Genomic DNA, 24,705 nt, shown 5'->3' on the forward strand with positions numbered 1-24,705 from the left:
AAAATATCAGGACCGTCGTCACAACTTTGTCCATGTTTTTCTCCGGCTGTCTATTTCCTCAAGGTCCTGATGTTTTTACACACTTAAGAAAACTGTGTGTCACGGTGTGTGTGTTCGTGTGTGTGTGTCGGAGTACAAAGTGCTGTCTCTTCTGGGTTAACCCGTTGCCGTCTCGGTTGCCAGGGAGACAGCGAGTTTACTCGCATTATGGGCATCGTGGACCCCAACGGCAGCGGCACTGTGACCTTCCAGGCCTTCATCGACTTCATGTCCAGGGAAACGACCGACACGGACACCGCCGACCAGGTCATCTCCTCTTTTAAGATCCTGGCCGCTGATAAGGTGAGTGTGTGTGTGTGTGTGTTTGGTTTAATGGAGAGTTATGTCCTATTCTGTATTGGTTTTCCCATTCTTTGTTTAAAACAAATTAATTCAGTAGGATGTTTTCTGTAATGATCAATTGGTCAGTAAAGTGATGGCATAACAATAGATGTAGTTGTATTGGTCAGTAAAGTGATGGACATCGCTCACTGGCCCCTTCCTCCCCATCAGGCCTTCATCACAGCCGAGGAGCTGAGGAGGGAGCTCCCCCCCGACCAGGCAGAGTACTGCATCGCCCGCATGGCGCCCTACTTGGGAGCGGACGCCGCCCCCGGCGCCCTGGACTACATGTCCTTCTCCACCGCCCTATATGGAGAGAGTGACCTGTAGAGCAGGCAAGAGGAAGAGGAGGAGGAAGAGGGCTGGACAGCGGAGGAGAGTCATTCTGGGCATAAAGAAGTCACCCGAAAATCGAGCGTCTGTAACCAATTGGAGTGGTGGTCGTGAGGTTCCCCTTCGTGTGCCGGTTTAGAAATCTTCGGAATAATTTTTTTTTAAAGAGCGCTGATACTTGTTGATTGAACTGTAGTTATGATTGGCCTCTGTCGAATGTCTCTTCTCACAGCCTCCGTAAACGGATCGAGAGTTATCAATTTTTCGTGGAACGGTTCTTATGAACGGGCATATCCAGGAGCAGCTGTGGGTCAGGGGGGAGGCGGGGGGGACAGTTCCTCTGGTGCGGGGTCCTTCAGCTTCACCCTCTCTGCCTTTTTGGTGGGCTCAAACCGGGGCACGAGCTAATCTGATACTCATGCTAATTCTTTGTTTATTTTATTATAATTTCTTTCTTCTTGCAAGCCGGGTCAGGGTGTGGGGTCTTGACATGGCGACTGGCGAGGTTTGTGTATAAGATCCTAGAGAGATATCTGCTGCGGGAGGGGTGGGAAGGGTTAATGATCAAAACAGAGATTAAAAAAAGACATATTTAAGCATAATTCCCATGTTGCTGGATAAGGTAACCTGTCTAACCTCATCTTTTTTCCCCCTCTCTCTCCTGTCTGTTTATTTCTTCCAATTCTTTTTTTTACATTTTTCTTTCCCTGGGAGCAGGTGGGTGGAGTTTGCATGGGGATGTGGGCGGGGCTGGGGGGGGGGCTCAGAGCTGTACATACTTTTTTTTTCCCTGTGGCACACACACGGTCCCGTTGTCAAGAGTAAACGATCGCAAGCTTCCCAGTAAGTGAGTGACATTTATTATTAAAATAAAATGACAAATGCAAGCAATTCTAAAAAATTAAAAACAACACAGTGAGCAGGTTAACAGTGGATAGGTTTGAGGGGGTTTATTTTGCAATGGAAACAGTCGGTCGCCGTGACGTTTAAGGCCTTCTGTATAAAACCCACGACAGGCAAACGACTGTAGTTCTCCACTAATATTTGCTTCTGTGAAACTATTCTCCTGGGGTGGGCTTCAGGTGCTTATTTAAATACAAAAAGTCTATACATTTATATGATAGGTAGGATTGTAGTAGTCAAAGTTAGACCAGTTTTATATACCAGAAATCGCGCACAGATGCAAAATTATACACACACACACACACACATCATGGATGCATCTGATTGGCTGAGTAAAGGTTTCTTTGCACTTCCTAATTTTTTTTTTTTTAGAGCTGCCATAGTGCCACGCTGTGGAGGGAAAAATGGAAAAACAGTGGAAGAAATGAAATAATTATGCCTATTGGTGGTGCCAGCCCTGTCTCGCTCACGTTCTCCCCCTCTTTTCTTACATCTCATAATTTGTCGCTAACGAAAAGGGAAAGAAAGTTTGAACAAGGAGGAAAGATCAGGGAGCGGTCTTCATGTAAACATTAGAAAAAAAGAGGTACAAAAAACTATGCAATCATAATGTGTTCAATTGCTGAGTTCTAAGGGACGTTGTGGGCATCAATCGGGCCTTTTTCTGAATAAGTTCCCCGACTAAATTTAACGGAGGCTAATGAGATTTCTCCAGTGTTTGTTGGCTGTTGTGGGGGGGAGAGAGAGAGACGGAGTGACAGACAAGGAAAGCAATTGAGAAGAAAAGACTCGGACCAAAAACTTGTTTCCATTTTTTTTCTTATTTCTCACTCCCTCCTCCCCTGCGAGGTTGGAGAGAAAATTAACTCTGGACTTGTGATTTTCTTTTTCTCCGTTTTTTTTGTACTCTTTAATATCAAACCTTATCTGCTGTACTGGAAACTGCAATGCCTTCTGTCTCTAATCATGAGTGAGTTTCACAAAAGCACACATAAAAGTTTCCTTACAAAATACCTCCGCTTGACTCCACGTCTCTTTTGTTATTGTTGTGTTGAACTTGATCTGCCGTCTATGAAACAAAATGATCCCATTCAAGGTTGTTTTCACCTCTTCAAATGTAGACACAGAAAACCTGAGTGGAGATGGTCTAATGATGAAGATGATGACGATGCAGCCTTCAAGGCTTGATGTACATTAGCATATTTGGTTACTTATTCAATACAACTAATATAGAAATCTGTAGATTTATAAATTGATGGATGTAAAATGTTAGACTATAGATCTGTTGAGTTTGTATGTGTTTATATAGATATATTGGTATATAAAATTTATACATTATTAATATATATTTTAAATTAACATATTTTATAGTTGAAAAACAATGTTCCGTGAATTACTTTAAATTAACAGTATTTAAAACTTAACTTAACGACTTTACTTATTCAATACAACTAATATAGAAATATGTAAATTTAGAAATTGATGTATGTAAAATGTTAGACTTATCTATAAATCTGTTAAGTCGAGCCCTCATCATTACTGCGCGAGGAGAGGCAAAGAGATGCCGTACCCTGTGGTATTTGTTATAAATGTATGTTGATATATTGATGTTCAAATATGTTTCATACATACTTAGGACCGAGGGGGCATTTAGGTGGAAAGGAGACGAGAAGATACACTAAATAGTTACATACCTGCAAACTTGTCACCTTTCGGTGAAATTCACCGTTTTGAACTCAAAATAGGTCATCCGCGTGAATCGTGGAGATCCGTTTTTTTTTTTTTTTGGGGGGGCCGCTGCTGTTGCTGCTGAGATTGCGGTGAGAGAAAGAGTGTGAGTGTGGAGTGGTGCTCTTCGCAAATCTGATGGACGTCGCGTCTCTCGCGTCGGCGGTCGGCACATCAGAGGGGAGTTTAGGGGTTCAGGTTAGGTTGAATGTACATCTGCTACCTCTGCTGCTGTCACTACGCATGCGCGCAAAGCTGTAAGTACCGGTACCGTACGTTAAACACGCATGTTTTTTATCGATACTTATTCGATACTTCATTAAGAGAGCGATCAGCACGCGCGAGCTGTCTGTGTCGAGCTGTTCGCGCACACGCTGCGCAGCTCAAGTGGAGCAGCGTTTTAGAACTTCGCTTAAAAAATAAAAAAAAAAAAAAAGAAAGAAAAGAAGTCTGTAAAGTTGTCTGTAAAGTTGTGTAACTCTACAGCTGCTCACTGACATCTCATGTGTGGTCATCAGACTAACAGCCTCATGATCTATCATCAATGCTATGATGGAACCATTCATTCATATTTTCATTCATATATTAATGGTATTTGTTAACTAATGAAAAAGTTGGTTGTTGAGTTGTGAAGTTGGTTTAAGTGAACCATACAAGATGTTTATTATATACAATCGTATTTATGGTAGAATTATTTTATTTATGGGTATTATATTCTGGTATTGGTATTGTATTTATTTCGGTATATATATATATATAATAATATGAATAATATATCGTGACAAACAGGTAGGAACAGAACAGATTCAGGTAGATTCAGGAAAGATCATCAGGAGAAAAAGGATGAGGAAGTTTCAGGCAAAAAAAAATTAACCATATTAATGACAATGTATATAGAATGACAATATTATTATATATTTTACTATCATTATAGGGTTGAGCTGAGTCAGTTTGGAGACTGTTTGTTCTTTTGTTTTATTATATATTGTTTGACTTTGTGTGGTTAAGAAAATGGTTAGTATGAGGCTGGTTCTAAAAACGTGTGCAAAAAAAAAAGACAAAAGAAAGAAAGTCAAAGAAAACCACCCGTCCTCACCTCACCCCCCCTGTCACCTTTTCCAGGTTAAAAGTACTTTAAATAGTGTAATGCAGGGCTCTCAAGTCTCACGCATTGAGCGTGAGACTCACGCATTTCGGTCTTATCTCACGCACTCCCGCCACGTCGAATTCCTCACGCTGAAAAAACCTCGGCTATTTAATGCTTGAATGCAGGGGTGCTCAATACGCCGATCGATTGTTCCGCTGCAGAGCTCCGACGCCGGTCTGCGCGCATTGGGATTAATTAATAGGCTCGATTCAACAACTGTTTTCGGCTCGATGCCGGCGCGCGCAACGGTCAGCTGTATCGGGTGCTGATGGAAATCTCACGCTTGCCTGTCTTCAAAACTTGAGAACCCTGGTAATGTAAGTTTAAAGTGATGACGTAACGGATGTGCAGGGGAGTGGCAGGTTTCAACTGGTGGGGTTTAGATTCTGAATGTGGGCACGAGGAACGGAAATGGGCAGTACCTTCTGGAAAAGGGGTCTGATCTGCGCGCGCGGGAGTACCTTTTTCTTTTAGCAGCACGAGACCACCAAACGGCAACATGAGCGGGTCGGTGACGCCGAAGTCGGCCTTGACCTAGACCCTTCCTCCTCACCTTCACCTTCATCCTCTCTCGCTCCGGACTGGCCGGGGCCGCTCCGCGCGCACAAAGGCGCTTTGAAGCATCGGGACGCCGGCGAGCTCATGAGGGCGCGCGGCCGCTGCGCCTCCGGTCCGCCCGGCGCGGGGACGATGCTCGCGCTCACCTTCGCCTGCCGCGCGCTGCTCGTCGCCCTGCTGCCCGAGGCGGTTCAGACCGACAGAACTGCGGTAGGAGCCGAACCTCGACTCTGTCTGCGAGAGAGTGTGAAACTTCTGCCTTTGTGAACTTTAGGAAGCCCTCGTGCAGCCTACACAGGAGAATATGTTTACTTGACGTGTGTTGACAGGCAAGAAGACTCCAACAACTGTTTGTAGTCTTCATTGTATCAACCTGACAAGTGTGCACGTTGTTTACAGCAGGCACACAATAGGGGTCCACATTATATCAACATATTGATAATGTGGCATCTTGTATTTGTAATATTTAGTATTTTGTCATAAGTATTTTCTTCCCCTGATTTTCATTACAGTTAAGTGATGTCATTTCTGTAATTACCAGACTATTGTTAGCCTTTACTCACTTAGTCATCATATCTACGGTTCTGATGAAAAATTGGTAACATTAGTGAAACCCTTAAATATCGTCACATAATATCGACATCAAGGTTTTGGGTGAAATTAAATTGTGATTGATTTCTCCAGATAGTGGGTACGTAAAGTATTCAGAGCCCTTTAAAATGTTCACTCTTTGTTTCATTGCAGCCACTTGCTAAAATCAAAAAAGTTTATTTTATTTCTCATTAATTTACACTCGGCACTCCATCTTGACAGAAAATAACTGAAATGTAGAGATTTTTGCAAATTTATTAAAAAAGAGAAAAACTGAAAGATCACATGGTCATAAGTATTCAGACCCTCTAGAAGCGATTGGCCTGTAATAACTCAGGGCTGTCTGGGACTCCCCCAAATAACATGGCTTCATTTGGTTGCAGCAATTTAAAAAAATATTTTATATATGAAACCATTTATTTTTATAGGGTTTTAACCATTAGGCTTTAGCTCTTTTATTTATTTGCCATTAACAGATTCTCCGACGAGCTTTCTTTGACGCATTCAACTTTTACTGAGAATATCTGCTTTAAAAAAAGAAAGATGTAACCTTTCTATACAAATTTTAAGCTGTGAAACTTTCATCTGAAAACCTAAAAAATACAGGTCAATGATTTGTATTAAATAAATGGAAACAAGGTAAACCTGAAAAGATCCATTGTTCTAAGGGACTGCAGCAGCGTCAAGCCAACGAAAGCAAAGCCGACCCCCTTTGCACCAGGAACCTTCTCAAGGGAGAGCAGAATGAAGATGAGACTCACCCCACCTTTCAGTTGTACCCATGTACGTAAGAAGTGGGCGTAGTAATCATGACTTTGTTATGAAGCCTTGAATTTGGCAATTTAGAAGTCGCCATTTTGGCTTTTTCACAACCAAGAAGTTGAATGCAAAGGAGTGACGGAGAGACACCGACATGACTCTGGTAGCGGCGGCGAACTGTCAATCAGTCGCCTCACCCTAAAGCACACTGTGTGTGTGTGTGTGTGTGTGTCGCTCACTGGAGGACGGCGTGGTATGAGACAAGCCATACACACACACACACACACACACACATTGCTGCCATGCAAATATTTAACCAGCCACTCAGTGGAAACTCGGCAGGTGTGTGTGAGAGAAATTAAGGAATTCCTAGGAAAAAAATCCCCAGTAATCCTCCAGTGTGTTTTAACAGCACACTAAACAAACATCACAGTACATGGTGCACTTAAGCTTGGAGAAGTACGGAAAACTCTTAAATATCATAGATGTGGTAACATAGTTTAATTAAGAAGGTCGATTACCTGAAACATTATGGAGATGCCATGTGGAAAGAGATCAGTGATCGATATTTCACTCTTTAAGACCACAAGAAAAATACCATACAGACCATATAATGTTAAACATATCACATGAACTATACGAAAGAATTAATGAGGCACGCTTTCACCTTATATTACTGTCAATCATTTTTAATCAATTGTGGGGTTTTTTCTAGCTTACACTCAGGCATCTGCTTATTTTCTTTTTCAATTAGACTGGAATGTCAAGATTTAACTTCACTTTCCATCCATTTCTGAGTTCAAGTGTTCTGGTCTCATGCTGCTGGGAGCAGGTCTTTTTGGGTAAATGTTATTTTATCCCGTAAGTCCTCCAAACCAAACAGGCCAAACCTAATTGGCTTCTATAGCGACCAATTAGAGTGTTTTCTGAGCTGTCGACGGCAACATTCCTGTGGCTGTTTTTTAATCTGATGGTTGAGGTTTGGTCTGGGCACACATTCAACCTGCTCAGAAGATGGGTTGAACGAGAAAATCTCTCTTCTCAGGTGCCGAGGGCGGAGCCTCAAGAGGTTTAGCGAAGCTCGTTAGAGGGCGACGCCCATACTCGTAGAACTGGAGTTACATCCAGGTAGCTGCTTTTTGTTTCACAAAGCCATAAAAGACGTTCTTTCGTTTTACAGGAACATTTAAATAAAAGCAGTGGCCCCATGGTGAGTCTCCTGACCACATGCATGAACTGAACCCAGTCGCTCTAAAAGAAAAAAAGGCTTGAAATCAACGTGAAACCTGAGCGCGAGCTTTGGAAATGACTTGCAGTTCATGTAACGTTCAGGGTAATTAAAGGACATTTGCAGGTCAATGGGTTAAAAGATACAAAATGACCTTTTGAAGGTGCAGCACAGACACAGATTATAATCTGATTTTACATCAGGAGCTCAAAGTCATCTTTATTGTCACTTCTTCCATTTGTGCAAACATACAGAAGATCTGAAAGTACGTTTCTCTCTTGTCCAACACAAAGTGTATTGTAGTGATAATATTAATAAAGTAATGAAGTGCAAAACAGCTAACAACTAGAACGGGCACTCGGTAGAGCGCATACCTTCACATATCACAAGATTGGGCATTGAATTATGAACCTTTTGGCATTAGTTGCATGTCAATTGGATACAAATTGACCGTGCTATGGTAAAAAGAAGATTTTGACCTTTCATGACTTTGACCCGATCGATTCCAAAATCGAATCAAATGGTCCCCGGATAATAACCAATCATCCCACCAAATTCCATGAGATTCGGTTTAAAACTGTTTGACTTATGCGAATAACACGCATACAAATACACAGCGTTCAAAACATTACCTTCCGCATTTTCAATGCGAAGGTAACAAAGAACATTTAGACGACGTATACATTAAGAACTATAAAGTACTTTAAGTCTGTATGATAGCAGCAGTCAGACGTATGAGTGGAGCTGATGTTTATACTCGCACATACTCACACTGCCCAGATGTGTAGCGTGTCATCGTCGACACTCAGCGAGGTGATGGTCGGTTCAACTGCTGCACAGATTGATGGAGAGAGTCACGATCACAAGCGAGCGATTCACTTCTCACAGGCAGTGAGTCGAGATCCCCCCCGCTGGGGGTCACTGGGCCTTTCACTGGTGTCCAAAAGCTCTGGAGACGTTTTCCTAAAGCGAGAAGCAAGTGAGAGGCAGGAGGAGACAGTGGTGGCTTGTTCTGGCTTGTTCTGGCTTCCTGTCCCCCTTTCTCTCTCGAAGTAGAAGCAAAGATATTCTAGAGTAACAGCTGTGCAGCTTTATAAATACATATATTGGTTTAATTTTAATTTCTTAAATAGCAGCAGAAAATATATGGGTGTATATGTATACATGTGTATCTATGTATGTATGAGTTTATATGTATATATAAGTAAAGATGACTTGCAATTAAACATTTAAACATTGCAGTTATATTATATATACATCGCAGTAAATATAAAACACGTGAGAATGACAGTTTTTTAAAAAGTAAATCTATTTAAAGGTATATGTTTCTGTCTAACGCCCACACACACACACACACACACACACACACACACACACACACACACACACACACATGCACCCATTTATTAAGTTATATTGGCCCTAAAGCACGGGTGGTAATTGTTTTAACACTGAGGATATTGTAGTTGCTGTAGTTCTACCTGACAGACAGGAAGTCTGCAGCTGGACTCCTCCCTCCAGTCTACCATCATATAATCACACTTTAAAAATCAATAAATAACAAAGAATAGTCTCTTGTTTATTTTTCCCATCGGATCAAATAATTGATTCATAGACATATTTAATGTTCGATCTCGTACGTCAATGTTTGGACACGAAGGCACAAAGGTCTCATTCACCACTAAATGATGTCAACACTGTAAGACATGCATGGGGGGTGGGTGGGGGGGGGGGGGGGGGGTGATGTACAAAGAGGTACTGATGAAGAGTTGGTAGTCGGGGGCAGTGTGTGTGACCCAGAGGCGCATGTGGGAGTCATTTAAATCACCGCGAGACTCCACCCCCACAGCTGCCACACTCATTCTCTCCCTCTCTTCTTCCTTCAGTCGTGTTTCCAGTCGTGACACTGAAAGCCTTTGAGCTGTGACTGTCACTGAACCCTTGCTCCTTGTTGCTCCTCTGGCCTTAGTTCAATGCAAAGGTCAAATGTCATCGATGTACCTGTCAAATAAAACACGACTGCTTTTGTCCAGAGGCACCACCAAAATAATAATAATAATAACTTTATTTTTATAGCACCTTTAAAAATAATGTTTACAAAGTGCTCCACAAAGAGTCAAAGCCAAACAATTGGAACAGCAAGAAACCAATATTACATTTACAAGTATATTTAAAATAAAAAATTAAATGGATCACTCAAAAGCTGCTCTATAAAAATGGGTTTTAAGAAGTGATTTAAAAGAAGTTACTGATTCTGCGACCCTTATAATGAAAGTTCCTCGTATGCGACATTAAAAAACATGTTTCCATCGGCTGCTTACCGGCTGGATCAGTTATTCCAGAACCCGTGTCCGTGTGCTGCAGCCTTTCCTGATCGCCGACAACATGTGGCCTCGTGGTTGTGTCCTGGACTGCCAGAGGGGGCGCCACCGAGCCATGTGCGGCAGCAACGGCCGCCTGTATAAATCGCCGTGTGCGTTCCAGAGGGCCCGGTGCATCAACACGGGGCTCCGCCTCGCTCCGCGGGCGCACTGCTCAGGTACCAACACTCGCCGCCGCGTCATTCAAACACAAGTGTGGGAGTCGTTTAAAGGATACTTAAAGGACTCAAAGTAGAAGTTCTCGCGAAACAAAATGGCTTATTTTAAGGATTATATCGTATTAATGCATTAACGTGTTCATCCCTTCAATGTTGCAGCTGGTAAAGGTGTCCCAAGTCCTAAGTTACCCTCTAAGTACTTGAGTAGATGTACTTAGTTACTCTCCAGGACTGAGACATTGTGGACACTCAATGACTTGATGTCCCTTTCTTCTTAGACCCGAGTCAGTCCAAGTGCCAGCTGGCCCGGGCTCAGGCCCTGGAGGCCGCCGCCCTCCACAGCGCCGGCCGCGTCAGCCCGGTGGCGGCCGCCTTCGTGGCCGAGTGCAGCGCGGACGGCCACTTCCTGCCAGTGCAGTGCCACAACCAGACCCGGTACTGCTGGTGCTCCATGCCCGACGGCAAACCCGTCAGCGGGACCTCGGTCCTCCACCTGATGCCCGACTGTACCGGTCAGACATACGTTATTCAACAGAGTTCTGCACATTGAAAGGAACCAACGAGCACTTCCGTCTCGTGAATTCATGAACACGTTTTTTTCAACAGCTTCTTTCCCTGCCAGTCAGACTGATGGCAAAACACAACTATTCAAAAATGTGTTTTATCTGAGAAAATGTGCAATATTCCAATCTGTGCAATATCCCCACATAACTGTCCCCTTCCCCCTCTTTCTTTTCACAAGCTAGGAACAACACTCAGCACGAGCCTATTTATCTATTTATTTACCTCGGCCTCCTTTTTTATGTTGATAACATGTTTTTTTTAAACTGTACTGAATACTGTATATTCTACCACCTTATTTACAGTGTGTTTTTTATATTTCTTCTTCTTCTTCTTCTTCTTCTTGTTCTTCTTCTTATTATAGTGTGTTTGTACCTCTGTTGACTCGGAGAGCCCTGCAAAACAATTCCAATATGTCTGGACTGTTGGTCTAGGCACAAATGGCAAATAAAAAACCTTGACCCTTGAATTCTCTCCAAACAGATCACATCGCCAGGTTGGCTCAGGCCGGCGATGCAGATTCCGCTCCAAATGAAGGTGAGAAAGACTTTTGCTCCACGAGGCAACGTCTCTCTCTCTGCGGACATGTTTATTCTTCACATTTGAGACGTGGACTCGAACGCACACCTGAATGTTCCTCCGGGCGCCCAGACTGCCTCCGCTCTCTGCATCTTTTGTGTCACTTTCGCTATTTTCTTCTGTTCCAGATGAAGTTGGGGAACCAGGACCGACGTTGGAGCCCAGGAAACCGACAGGTGACGACAACAAAAAAACACCTTCTCCAATACGGACACGGCTGTCTTGTCCACTGTCCTCAGATTACTGTTTGAAGATAATACTGCTGATCACATGATCCATGTTTTAGTTCACTGGCACATCTTTTCATAAATACCTTTAAACTCTTCTTCGACAGAGCGGATCGCTCCCCCGTTCTGGGTGACCATGCTGATGAACTCCGACCCTCGGGGGAACTTCTCCGTCAGACGACCCACTGGTAAGAGCCAGTGTGAGACAGTTTTTTAAAGGATTTATAAGGGAATCATAGTCATAAAACACTTTTAGTAGCTGTGCTTATACACCCAGTGTACCCTTTATGAGGTGCACTTGTGATATCGTATACTTTATGAATCCCAGAAAGAGAAATACAAAATATATACACTCACACATTACACACACAACTGGCACCTCTCTGAAATGTCAGTTAAAAGAAGGGGGGTGTATTGCCTCCACATTTCCTCACAAATATACTCTATATAGTATTATTGCGTTTGCACAGGCACTCCTCAGACGTGCGAGCGCGAGCGGGCGTCGCTGCTCTATCGCCTGAGCTCGTCCTGGCAGGAGGAGCGCTTCGTCCCAGAATGCACTGCAGACGGCCTCTACAGCCCCGCGCAGTGCCACGCTGCCACAGGTTACTGTTGGTGTGTCCGGGTGGACAGTGGCAGGCCGCTGCCAGGCACATCCACGAGGTAATCAATCAGTCTGGATAATACACTTGCTTTGCTTTTTGGGATATAAGCACAATATATATTCACCACTAATGTAGCATTAGCAGAAAAGCCCTGTTTTAAAGACGTGTTGATGTTGCTGTTCAGCCGTTTGTTATATTTAGCTATAAATGCACCTTTCAGTATTATGCAATACAAGGTTTAATATATTTCACTTCCTCATCTGGTTTTTACTTTTCGATCCTGCTCTTTTCAGAAAATCTTATTTAATTTGTATTTATTTATTTAATTTAAGTTTTATCTATTTAATTTGTATTTTATTTTTATTTATTTTATTTTTATTTATTTCATTTTCCTGCAGTAAGCGAACATATGCTTGGCTTCGTTCTACTGTAATGTCGGTTAATTGTCAGTTAAAATCATCTGTTTCTATGCAGGAATCGCATCCCAGAGTGCACTGGGGCAGAGGAGGCGCCTTCAGACAGGAAGCCCAGGAAAAACCCTCTGCCTGGTAAGAAATTAGAGAAATACGTATCAGAAAATTATAATAATAATTCTGTAAAATGTTTCAGACTTTTTCTTTATGAAAGCATCTTCAAATGTCGTCCTGTTTACTTTATTAATAATTCATGCCACATTAATTCATGCCCCCCCCCAGGGTGTCCCGGAGCGCGTAGGAAGCACTTCCTGCAGAGTCTGGTCAGAGCCCTGCAGCTGGAAGCAGAGCATGCTGGGAGTCTGAGTCTCCACCAGTAAGTCTTAATTCTGCGGTGTGGTGATGAAAGTAGTGGATGTTATTGATCTCTTGTGATCTCCTCGGGGAGCCCAGGTCACAGTCACCTCATGCACGGATGCTTCGCCCTCTCCCCTCTTTAGGTTTTCCTCCCCGTCTCTTTCCTCCACACCTCCCTCCGGCTCTGCCTCTCCACCCTCCAACACTCCGTCCCCCTCCTCCACTCTGGAGGCCGCGGAGTTCTCCGGGCCGGAGGCGGCGCTGCGGTGGCACTTCGGCCGTCTGGACGCGGACTCCAGCGGGTCGCTGAGCGAACGCGAGGCCCGACCCCTCCGGCAGTTCCTGCGACGGAGGCTGAAGCCGCGGCGGTGCGCCAAGAAGTTCGCCCAGCACTGCGACGGAGACGGAGACCGAGGCCTGACGCTGGAGGAGCTGAGGGTCTGCCTGGGCCTCTGAAAGGTGGGTCGGGGCCGGGGCGTGATGGAAACCTCGACCTCACCGGGTTTTTCCACGTCTTTAACAAATTGTTGAAGCGACCTTTTGACGTCGGTAAAGACACAAAGTCAGCGACTGACAATAAGATACATACAAGCTGGCAGGTCGGCCACCTTAAGTTTCCAGTGTAAAAGAGTAAAACAAATCGGTGGCGCGTAAAGCAGCGTGCACGTGCCACCAGTTCCCAGCCAACCAATCAGTGAAGCTGATTCACAGCAGGTGCACCAGCTGGCATGACGACAGGGAGCCAGAGTCCCGTCCAGCGGAGCAGAAGCTGCTCCTGGCAACAGGAAAAACATCTCAATGAGATTTCTTTCTATTTATTCATTTGGTATCATTTACGATCCACATGCAGTACATATTGTGCGATCGACGTATAAACTCTTTTCTATAGGCCGGGGGATACCTTTTCAAGATGAAAGTCAACAGGAATCGGATCTTATTATATCTTTTCGAATCGCTCCAACAAAGTTACTCGTCAAGCAACTCGGAGCTCTTTTGCAGCTTTCGGTCAAAATCAGCAAAATATTCAGACATGACATTTATTAATAACCTACGTGTTACTTTTTTTCTTCCCCCCCCCCCGCCCCCACACACACACACACCTTCCTTGCCGCTTCCCGATGCCAGGCGAGCGGAGCGTGTCAGGGGGGCGGCGGCCAGACAAATTACACCCGGCGCTGTCCGAGTGTTTATGTACTTTAATGAAATGAAAACAGACGCCCGGCCGCGGTTTCAATGGCCCTGCTTGTCAGCGAGCCATCGGTCACGGCTCAGCCGTGACACGAGCTCACCAATCAGGCCGCCGCAGACGGCCATGACAGGTGTGTGTGTGTGTGTGTGTGCGTGTGGGGGGGGGGGGGGGGGTCAGAGTGTTATTATGACTGTGTGTGTGTGTGTGTGTGTGCCAACTCACTGTTCAACCTGCCTCGGACAAAGAGTCTGTTTCTACATGAATTTATGTCGTTTCTGTTGACATACAGAGAACAAAATATGTGGCTCAAACAGAGAACGTACAGTGTGCCTTCACATACAGATCCCTTTGACTTACGCCACCGCTACAACATCATCTATGAATCTCCTGCTTCCAAAGCGTGATGGTGTTCAGTCAGACGTCTGAGGGGCTCTTCGTGGCTGAATGGTCTTTCATGCTTTTAGCATTAAAACATCTGTGCAACGCTTCAACCTGATATCGAACAGGGAGCGCTCCTCGCGTTTATAACTCTCTGTGAGCTCTTCTATCGCTTCACGGCAGGAACACAAGGTGAGTCTCACGCTCGCTCTGCTGGAACATCAGCTGAACAAATCCCAGTTCAATCCTTCAGGGGAACCACTGAGTCCAGTGAGTCCAGTGAGTCCAGTGAGTCCAGTGAGTCCAGTGGGTCCAGTGAGTCCAGTGAGTCCACTGCAGAGGGACCCAGAGGACACATTCAGAGCCCAGTTCAGTCGCGATGGAGCGTCACTGAGGACGCCTTCTACATCCTGTCATGTGACACTATGGGGACGTCAGATACTTTAAGTTAGGATCATTTAAGTCGTTAGAACTATTTTAAATGTAAATAAAACCCTTGGTGGCTGAATTATACTGTTTTTTTATCATCGTTAAAATAGTCATTATTTAAAAAAACGTATCCGAGATAATAATGTAAATGGCAAAAGTCATTGTTAGACAAATATACAGTGTACTATGTAGTGCAGTGTTTTATGATTCTACATTATGAGGGACATATTTGTGATTTAAATTCAACAGAAGAACATTCCCGTTCATCTTTTTGACATCACAGCCACCCAGTGAGGTGGAGGTGTCCAGCCGAGCAGAGGGGATGAGGGTGGGAGAGAAACGGATGAATAGATGGGGAGGAAAAGAGGGCGGAGGAGCTGCCGATGATTCTGAGACTGAGAAAAAAGGAGAAGTAGAGGGCGAGCGGTGGAGGCGTGACAGTGACACCTGGAGAGGAGGAGAGGAGAGGAGAGGAGAGGAGAGGAGAGGAGAGGAGAGGAGGAGAGGCTGCCATCACTGCTGAGTTAGAGACAACAGGACGTGGTTTGGACTTGCTTGCCCCCCCACTGTTGGTTTTTAATCTTTTATTTTCTCTCTCTTTCGTTGCCACAGAAGACCTGGTGACGAGGTCACGGTTCAATCCATTCGTCCATAACATCAAGGGCATCGTCTCTTTGCATCCTTTTCATCGACACCGATAAAAGGGACCAGGATGCATTGCGGGAAAGCGGCGAGGCTCGCTATGTTACACAAGCGCCGCTCTTCATCTGATGAATCCATGAAAATGCCAATGGAGCGATGTTTTGTCATCCCTACCTCGACACCTTCTGAATTCAAGCGTCTCTCTTCCACCAAACTGAGACAAAGTTGTTGTTTAAACTTCTTTTGAATGGGACAGAAACAAAAGAAGTCTTTCCAGCGACTCGGAGTGAGCTCTGTTCCGATGAGAAGGGAGAACGTCCACGCAACCGATGGTCAAGTGGTCACTTTGGGCTAAAAGTAATCCTTTCCTTCAGTCCTTTGATTCCTTCCTCCTTCACTAGATCCTGAATCCTTCCTTCCATCGTTCCTTCCCTTTCCTCCTCTCCTTTCCTTGATCTATTTCTTTCACCCTTGGTGACGTTCCCTTTACAAACATCCTTACCTTTGGTGTTCCCTTCCTCCCCCCTACTTCCTACTTCCTACTTTCCTCCCTGCTTTGTATATACTTTGCTGGCCCGTATTTTATATACATATTGCCAATATATTGATGTAACATATTTTGATGCACATTTTGATCATGTTTAATTAATGTTGTACACATTAGGTTTAAGGCCGAGTCGTTTACAGTTCTCTATTCCCTGACGTTTGTAAATGTGATTACAATAAAGTGATGATGTCATTGCTTGTGTGCCAGTAATCAGTGAATGAAGTCCTTCTGGGCTTTCGGTCTCACGAGAAGGCCTGGCCGGTTGCCAAGGACAACGCCGCACTCGTTGCCCCGCGGTAAACAAATCAACGGATAAACAGGAAGCGGTCGAAGAGCAGCGGCCAAGTATTACCCAGGGTGCATTAGCGGCTGTCCGAGTCGATCGCTGCGGCTATATGTGATTGGATGGGAAATGTACAGTGTCCAAACTGCAGCAGGAGGGAGGCGTGTCCTCAGCGCGATTTCTCTTCCTCTGTGGTGCCCAGACTGAGCCTGAGGGCCCTGACATGAGGTGTGAGTGAGTGAGAGAGTGAGTGAGTGAGTGAGTGAGTGAGAGAGAGAGAGAGAGAGATCGAGATCAGGGGGCTTTGTCAACACAAAGCTACAATGACACCCGGCGGACAGCCATGTTGGTCACAGTGACGGCCGTCTGCTTATCTGACGGCTTGAGCCTGCTCAGGTCAAGGGATCAAGTGTCGGGGGTTTCTGGCTCGATGAAAAAGCTGCTGAGAACAAAACTACAGAGTGAAATGAATGTAAGAGGAAGAAATGTAAAGCTCGTCATCAGAGCAACCTGTTCGTTAAGGTCAAAAACTCCATGGGCCAGAGGTCAAACTCTGTCGTTTCTAAACAAATACGAGAGAGTTTAAATGAAAGATTCAGTGTTTTGGCCTCTCGCGGTGAAGTTGCAACAACTATTGTTCTTCTCTTTCATCTTGAAAGTCAAAATCCATCGTCAGCTGACCTCGACCTCCGATGTATATCTGTGACCAGCAGATGGCGCTCTGCTGCAGTGGAACTTCTACACAATACCAGCAGAACAAATAGAAAGCGCTTCATACTGATGATGGCTCTCATGAGAAAAGACGAGTACATATTGTATAATAATACAAACTATTCGTGAAATTAAGGTCCGGTCTGGTACACGGGGTGGGTTAATGATGTGATATTGATATGAATTATTGATGAGCTGGTTCCTTAAAAAATATGAATAAACTTTAATGGTGTGTGTGTGCGTGTGTGTGTGTGTGTGTTTGTTTGCTGAGCCCATGACGAACAACAAAGAAATGGCCATGTGAGTCACATACAGGCATCAATCTGCCAAGGATTTCAACACATGTAGGAGCACATGTACACACACGCACACGCACACACACACACACAGTTGTTAAATTTGCATACTGGGATCAAGCTATAATTCATCCAGTATAATCCATAACTGCCATTTTCATACAGTAAAGTATTTATAATAAAAAAAGTTTAAAAAAACATGTTGACTAAAGCAGCATGAACAATTGCTTATCTGCTGAGAACACATACACACACACACACACACACACACAGAGAGAGGGGCAGATCAGTGTGAGCTTGGATACGAGATGAATCAAGTCACACGTATGTGTGATGGAACAAGCTGCTAGACTTCACACAGTCTGCTCCCTTGCACCGCTGGAGATGGAAGTGTGTGTGCGGTGGTGTGATATCACAACCTGCAGGAAGCTGCGTTCAGCTCACGTGAGAACACGTCTGTTGACAGAGAGGCCGTGAAGCACACAAAGACATCCATCCTGGGAGAACACGCGGTCACACCTGTAGCTGCTTTTAAAGTCGACAGAGTTATAAATAAAGCACTTATATTATTGGATTACTGGATGTGTTCCTCCTTCTGTCACCGAGGAGCCGCGATGAATCCATCCGGCAGCGGAGCGATGTAACGAAACCCAGAGGCCATTAATGCACATTACTAACTCTGCTCCTTCTCCGGAGACGTTGTGCTTTCTCTCCTCTCAGGCCCGACACCTCCTGCTTTCATCATTGTTATTATTTATTGTTGCATTGTAATTAGTTTTGCTAATACCATTACAGCTTTTAATATCATTATTATTCTACTATATCGACTGTTGCTGTTTATTTTGTTAATCGTAACGTTTTCACCATGCCTGCTACTCTCATTATGTAAATAGTGTCTGTCATGTGCTTTGAATGTGTTGTAACTCTGTCATGTTATTTATTTTGTACACATGACATCTATTGTACTTCTGTTGATCCTCCCCTGTTGCTCTCCTAAAGGTTGCTTCCTTTTCGCTCCGCATTAAAAGAATTTTTCGGGGAATTTTTTCTTGAACCGTTTGAGGTCCCGGGACAGAGCTATTCAAAATGAATTAAATTAAAGAACAACAGCCTTTAGGCCTCAGAGTGCTGTTGGTGTGATTGACAGGTCACATTCTGTGGTACCAGGCAGTACAAATCTTCACTGATCCGATCATTTAGAGTCCCCACTAAAATTAGAGCTGCAAAATATATATTTAAATCACAAAACGACACATTATTTTCCTTTGGAAATCATGAACTGGTGACAAACTAACTGTAGATGTCAAAAAAACATGATGTATGAAAATGCTACTCTTTTCAACCTGACATCCTACATGTCACACAGACGTCACCTTGTCCTTTGCTGCAAATAACATTTTTCACAAATTTTTTATTGTCAAAGAAATCCCGTAGTTGTAAGTTTATTTAAAAAGATAATTTGATATTCCATTATACATACAACCACTTAATCTGTAAAGTAACCATTAACTATTATTATAGTTACTCTTAGTGCAATATGTCATGGAATAGAAGTACAAATAGCACAACATTAAATAAATATCTCAAGATGTTAACAGAATTTGAATACATGTTCTTAGTTACTCTGACCACTTGATTGATTTGTCGTTTCTTTTCCCTTGTAAACATATATTGATCTGTCCTAATTAGTAATGCCTGTGCACCTGTGATATCTACACCTCTGCAAAGCGATCAAGCTAACGAGTCAGTGGGAGGAGCCACTGCCTATTTGAGCCTGCAGTGGCCGTGCTGGAGGAATCTGCATCCCCAGTTCTGTGTCTGCAACAATGGGCTCCAGCCAGCTTCTTGTGTTGGGCGTTGTGCTCGTGTGCGTCAGCTTCAGTGCTGCTAGATTCCTCAGAACCAGAGCACCAAACTACCTGGGAGTTGGAGTTGAGCGGGCAGCAGCAGCGCCTGAGAGAGGGCCCTCCAGGAAGTCTACTCAACAATTCAATTCAATTCAGTTTATTTGTATAGCCCAATTTCACAAATTACAAATTTGTCTCGGAGTGCTTTACAATCTGTACACATAGACATCCCTGCCCCAAAACCTCACATCGGACCAGGAAAAACTCCCAAATAACCCTTCAGGGGGAAAAAAAGGGAAGAAACCTGGAGGAGAGCAACAGAGGAGGATCCCTCTCCAGGATGGACAGATGCAATAGATGTAATGTGTACAGAAGGACAGATTTAGAGTTAAAATACATTCAATGAATATGACAGAGTGTATGAATAGTTCATAGTAGGCATATTCCACGATGGAGACCTCCACGATCCATCAGGCAGATGGCGGTGGGGAGGAGGAGTGGGCGGAGTCTCAACAGGACAGTGGCGTAGTCATGAGCAGGAATTCCACGACCCAGACGATCCATCAGGCAGATAGATCTATGCGCCTCATAGGGTCCGATGACCCCATGAGACGAAAGTCAAAGGACTTCGGGAGAAAGCAGAGTTAGTAACGTGTGATTGAGAGATGAAAATTCATCCTTAAGGAGAGAAAAAAGGAGATAGGTACTCAGTGCATCCTAAAACGTCCCCGGCAGCTATAAGCCTATAGCAGCATATCAAGGGCTGGACCAGGGCAAACCTGATTCAGCCCTAACTATAAGCTCTGTCAAAGAGGAAGGTCTTAAGTCTACTCTTAAACGAGGTGACTGTGTCTGCCTCCCGGACTGAAATTGGAAGCTGGTTCCATAAAAGAGGAGCTTGATAACTAAAGGCTCTGGCTCCCATTCTACTTTTTAAGACTCTAGGAACTACAAGTAGTCCCGCATTTAGTGAGCGTAGCTCTCTAGTGGGGCAATATGGTACGACAAGCTCCTTAAGATATGATGGATAGATAGATAGATAGATATATACTTTATTAATCCCCAAGGGGAAATTTGTCGAGTCAGTAGCAGCAACACACAAGAATAAAAAACCAAAACACAAAATATAAGAAGGGTTAGGGTGATCTGGCAAGAGGTGAACTGTTGTAGAGCCTCATAGCCGTCGGCAGGAATGTTCTCCTGTATCTCTCCTTGTGGCAGCGGAGCGTGAGGAGACGTCTGGAGAAAGTACTCCTCTGTCCCTGTAGGAGGTGGTGGAGAGGGTGGTCCGGGTTGTCCAATATGGACACCAGTTTCTTCAACGTCCTCCTCTCCACCACCTGTTCCAGGTGCTCCAGCTGGCAGCCGATGATGGAGCCAGCCTTCCTAACCAGTTTGTTAAGACGGCTGGTGTCAGCTCCCCAGCAGCCAATGTCAAAGAGCAGCACACTGTCCACAGCTGACTGGTAGAACAAGTCCAACATCTTGCAGCACACGTTGAAGGATCGAAGCTTCCTCAGGAAAAAGAGTCGACTCCTCCCCTTCTTGTACACAGCGTTGATGTTGGCCTTCCAGTTCAGTCCATGTCCACGTCCACTCCCAGGACACTCAGAGGTGTAGGAGCTGTCGCCTTCCTCCTGAAGTCCACCACCATCTCTCTGGTCTTGGCCACGTTCAGCCGCAGGTGGTTCTCATCGGCCCACTTTACAAAGTCACTCACCACTGCCCTGTCCTCCTCCTCCCGTCCATCCCTAATACACCCGACCACTGCAGAATCATCAGAGTACTTCTGCAGATGGCATGACTCCGTGTTGTACTGGAAGTCACTGGTGTACAGGGTGAAGAGGAAGGAGACAGAACAGTTCCTACATCACTGACCACCGTTCCAGACAGCACACGCCCATTCTGACAAACTGTGGTCTGCCTGTGAGGTAGTCAGTGATCCAGGAGATGGTGGGCTTCTCACTCAGCAGCAGCGGCTGGATGGTGTTAAATGCACTGGAGAAGTCAAAGAAAGTGACTCTCACAGAGACATCGGTTCCATCCAGGTGCGACTGAGCTCGTTGCAGCAGGTAGATGATGGCGTCGCCCACTCCCACATGAGGCTGGTAAGCAAATTGCAGAGGGTCCAACGATGATTTCACCTGCGGCCGGAGGTGGGCCAAGACCAGCCTCTCCAGCACCTTCATCACATGGGAGGTGAGTCGGTAGTCGTTGAGGCCAGATGGTGCTGACTTCTTTGGGACAGGGACCAGGCACGACGTCTTCCACAGCACGGGACTTCGCCCAGCCTCAGGCTGAGGTTGAAGAGGCGCTGCAGGACACCAGACAGCTGGGTGGCGCAGGTCTTTAGGACCCTGGGGCTGATGCCATCAGGACCTTCAGCTCTGCGCTGGTGTAGTTTCTCCAGCTGTCTTCTCACCTGGTCAGTCGTCACAGAGAGGAGAGGGGAGGGTAGAGGAGCCCATTGTTATTGAGGGCTCGGTGGATGTGCAGCACAGCAGGGGGGACAGAGGGGGAGGAGGTGTTTGGGAGGTGTGATGTGTGGAGGAGACGGGAGGGCTGTGAACTGAACCTATTGAAAAAACAGTTCAGCTCGTTGGCCCTCTCCAGGGAGCCCCCTGGCTGTCTCCCTCCCACCTTGAAGCCAGTAATCTGCTTCATTCCTGTCCACACCTCCTTTGTGTTGTTCAGCTGGAGTTTGGCCTCCAGCTTCCTCCTGTAGGAGTCCTTGCCCTCCCTGAGCTTCACCTTTAGGTTGCGCTGGGCTTTCTCAGCTCATCCTGTCTCCAGACCTGAAAGCAGCTTTCATGTTCAGGTCCCTGGTGATCCAGGGCTTGTTGTTGGGGAAGCAGCGCACAGTCCGTGATGGGATGGTGGTGTGTTCACAGAACTTGATGTATTCCGTGATGCAGTCGGTCATACTGTTGATGTCCTGTCCACACAGCACATCCCAGTCCGTTGACTCGAAGCAGTCCTGTAGAGCGTCGTTAGCCTCCAGAGACCACCTCCTCACAGTCCTGGTGGTCACAGCCTCTTCACCAGAGGAACATACCTGGGTGTCAGCCGGACCAGGTCATGATCAGACCTGCCGAGGGGGGGAAGGGCAGTGGCGCTGTATGCGTCCTTAGTATTAGCATACAGCAAGTCCAGAGTTTTATTGTTCCTTGTTGGGCAGTCTATGTATTGATGGAAGGTTGGCAGAGCTTTTTCCAATGTGGTGTGGTTAAAGTCACCAGTGATAGCCATGAATGCTCCAGGCTGATGATTCAGCAGAGCAGACACAGTGGAGTGGATGGTGTCCACAGCTTCCTCAGCGCCAGCTGATGGCCAACCAAAATGGCGGACGTGAACTCTCTCGGCAAATAGTACGGGCGCATCCCCACGGCCAACAGTTCAATGTTCGCTACAGAAGCGCCCTTCACGCACACATGGTCCGGATGGCACCACCGTTCATTCACATAAACAGCGATCCCGCCTCTTCTTACCGCTCTGTGTAGCGTCTCTGTCAGCCCGAACAGTCCTGAAGCCGGGCAAAGACGCGCTGTGATCCGGATAGTCTCAGTGAAACACAAGAGACTGCTCTCACGGAAGACCCTCTCGGTCATTACCAGCGAGCTCATCCGTCTTATTCGCCAAAGACCTCACGTTCCCGTTATGATCGACGGTACCGAGGGTTTGTATCTCCTCGTTTAGCCTCCGCTTGACGCCAGATCTGCAGCCGCGAGCCCTTCTCCGTAGCTCCAGCGGGATCACAGGTCTGTCTCCAGGCAGAAGCGCGATCAGCTGAGCACGCGCGGTCCCAGTCATTGTTATGCTGCGGCTCACCGATACTCACGACAAAGTGAACAAAAGCCACAGTAGAATTATCGAAAAAGTAGTTATGGTCCAGTGTCCAAAAGCAAAACGCCACTACTGAAACAACCTCTGTTCTCTGTGAGTTGACTGAGAGACCAACAGCTGCGACATGTCTGGACGTGGAAAGGAGCCGTAAGACCAGAGCGAAGGCCAAGACCAGGTCCTCCAGGGCCGGCCTCCAGTTCCCCGTGTCCACAGGCACTTGAGGAACTGGCGGCGGTGCTGGAGTATCTGACCGCTGAGATCCTGGCGACAACAAGAAGACGCATCATCCCCGTCACCTGCAGCTGGACGAGGAGCTCAACAAGCTGCTGGGCGGAGTGACCATCGCTCAGGGCGGCGTGCTGCCCAACATCCAGGCGGTGCTGCTGCCCAAGAAGACCGAGAAGGCCGCCAAGAAGTAGACACAACAACAAAAGCTTCCTCCAATCAAGGCTTTGTAGGTTAAGAGAAGAATTTTAAAAGTGATTCTTGATTTTACTGGGAGCCAGTGCAGAGCAGCTAGTGCAGGAGTGATGTGATCTCTTTTCTTAGTTTTAGTGAGAACACGAGCTGCAGCATTCTGGATCAACTGGAGGGACCTAAGAGATTTATTAGAGCAGCCTGCTAATAAGGAGTTGCAGTAATCCAGTCTCGAAGTAACGAACGCGTGAACCAATTTTTCTGCATCTTTTTGAGACAAGATATGCCTGATTTTTGAAATATTACGTAGATGAAAGAATGCAGTCCTTGAGATTTGCTTTACGTGGGAGTTAAAGGACAAGTCCCGATCAAAGATAACGCCAAGATTCTTTACAGTGGTGTTGGATGCCAGGGCAATGCCGTCTACAGAATCCACATCACCAGATAATTGATCTCTGAGGTGCTCAGGGCCGATTAAAATTACTTGGTTTTGTCTGAGTTTAACATCAAGAAGTTGCAGGTCATCCATGTTTTTATGTCTTTAAGACATGCTTGAATTTTACAGAGTTGGTTGCTCTCCTCTGGTTTTATCGATAAATATAGTTGAGTGTCATCTGCATAACAATGAAAGTTTATGGAGTGTTTCCTGATAATATTGCCCAAAGGAAGCATGTATAAGGTAAATAAAATTGGTCCAAGCACAGAACCTTGTGGAACTCCGTGATTAACGTTGGTGGTTATCGAGGCGTCATCGTTTACAAATACAAACTGAGATCGATCTGATAAATAGGATTTAAACCAAATTAGTGCCGTGCCTGAAATGCCAATCGACTGCTCCAGTCTCTGTAACAGGATGTCATGGTCAATGGTGTCGAATGCAGCACTAAGGTCTAACAAGACCAGGACAGAGAGGAGTCCTTTATCTGCTGCCATTAAGAGGTCATTTGTAATTTTCACCAGTGCCGTCTCGGTGCTGTGGTGTTTTCTAAATCCTGATTGAAATTTCTCAAATAAACTATTATGATGTAGAAAGTCGCACAACTGATTTGCGACCACTTTCTCAAGGATCTTGGAGAGGAAGGGAGGTTAGAGATCGGTCTGTAGTTAGCCAATACCTCTGGATCCAGAGTGGGCTTCTTCAGGAGAGGTTTAATAACAGCCACCTTGAAGGAGTGTGGCACGTGGCCTGTTAGCAGAGACACATTGATAATATC

The 24,705-nt window shown here is 45.5% G+C and overlaps 2 protein-coding genes and 1 pseudogene across 4 annotated transcripts in view; all 3 read left to right on the forward strand.

The window, feature by feature from the left end:
• The window catches only part of actn4 (actinin, alpha 4), a 46,146-nt gene extending 43,516 nt beyond the window's left edge, over positions 1-2,630 (forward strand). For all 3 annotated transcript variants that reach the window (XM_056440419.1, XM_056440418.1, XM_056440420.1), the window contains exons 21-22: positions 184-342; positions 553-2,630. In XM_056440419.1, coding sequence (XP_056296394.1) covers positions 184-342; positions 553-711 — 318 coding nt within the window. In that variant the 3' untranslated portion in view covers positions 712-2,630. The remainder of the gene's footprint in view (positions 1-183; positions 343-552) is intronic.
• Positions 2,631-5,175: 2,545 nt separating this feature from the next.
• LOC130210943 (SPARC-related modular calcium-binding protein 1-like) lies at positions 5,176-16,289 on the forward strand. Its single transcript, XM_056441483.1, has 11 exons — positions 5,176-5,260; positions 9,993-10,167; positions 10,446-10,679; positions 11,212-11,265; positions 11,436-11,483; positions 11,642-11,722; positions 12,005-12,197; positions 12,614-12,687; positions 12,835-12,928; positions 13,053-13,368; positions 15,518-16,289. Exons 1-10 carry the CDS (start codon positions 5,183-5,185, stop codon positions 13,363-13,365), a joined length of 1,344 nt encoding a protein of 447 aa, XP_056297458.1. The 5' UTR covers positions 5,176-5,182; the 3' UTR covers positions 13,366-13,368; positions 15,518-16,289.
• Positions 16,290-23,198: 6,909 nt separating this feature from the next.
• Positions 23,199-23,493, forward strand: LOC130210664 (histone H2A-like; annotated as a pseudogene).
• The last annotated feature ends 1,212 nt before the right edge of the window (positions 23,494-24,705 follow it).

This window comes from Pseudoliparis swirei, chromosome 20 (assembly GCF_029220125.1).
Source record: "Pseudoliparis swirei isolate HS2019 ecotype Mariana Trench chromosome 20, NWPU_hadal_v1, whole genome shotgun sequence".
Taxonomy (NCBI): domain Eukaryota; kingdom Metazoa; phylum Chordata; class Actinopteri; order Perciformes; family Liparidae; genus Pseudoliparis; species Pseudoliparis swirei.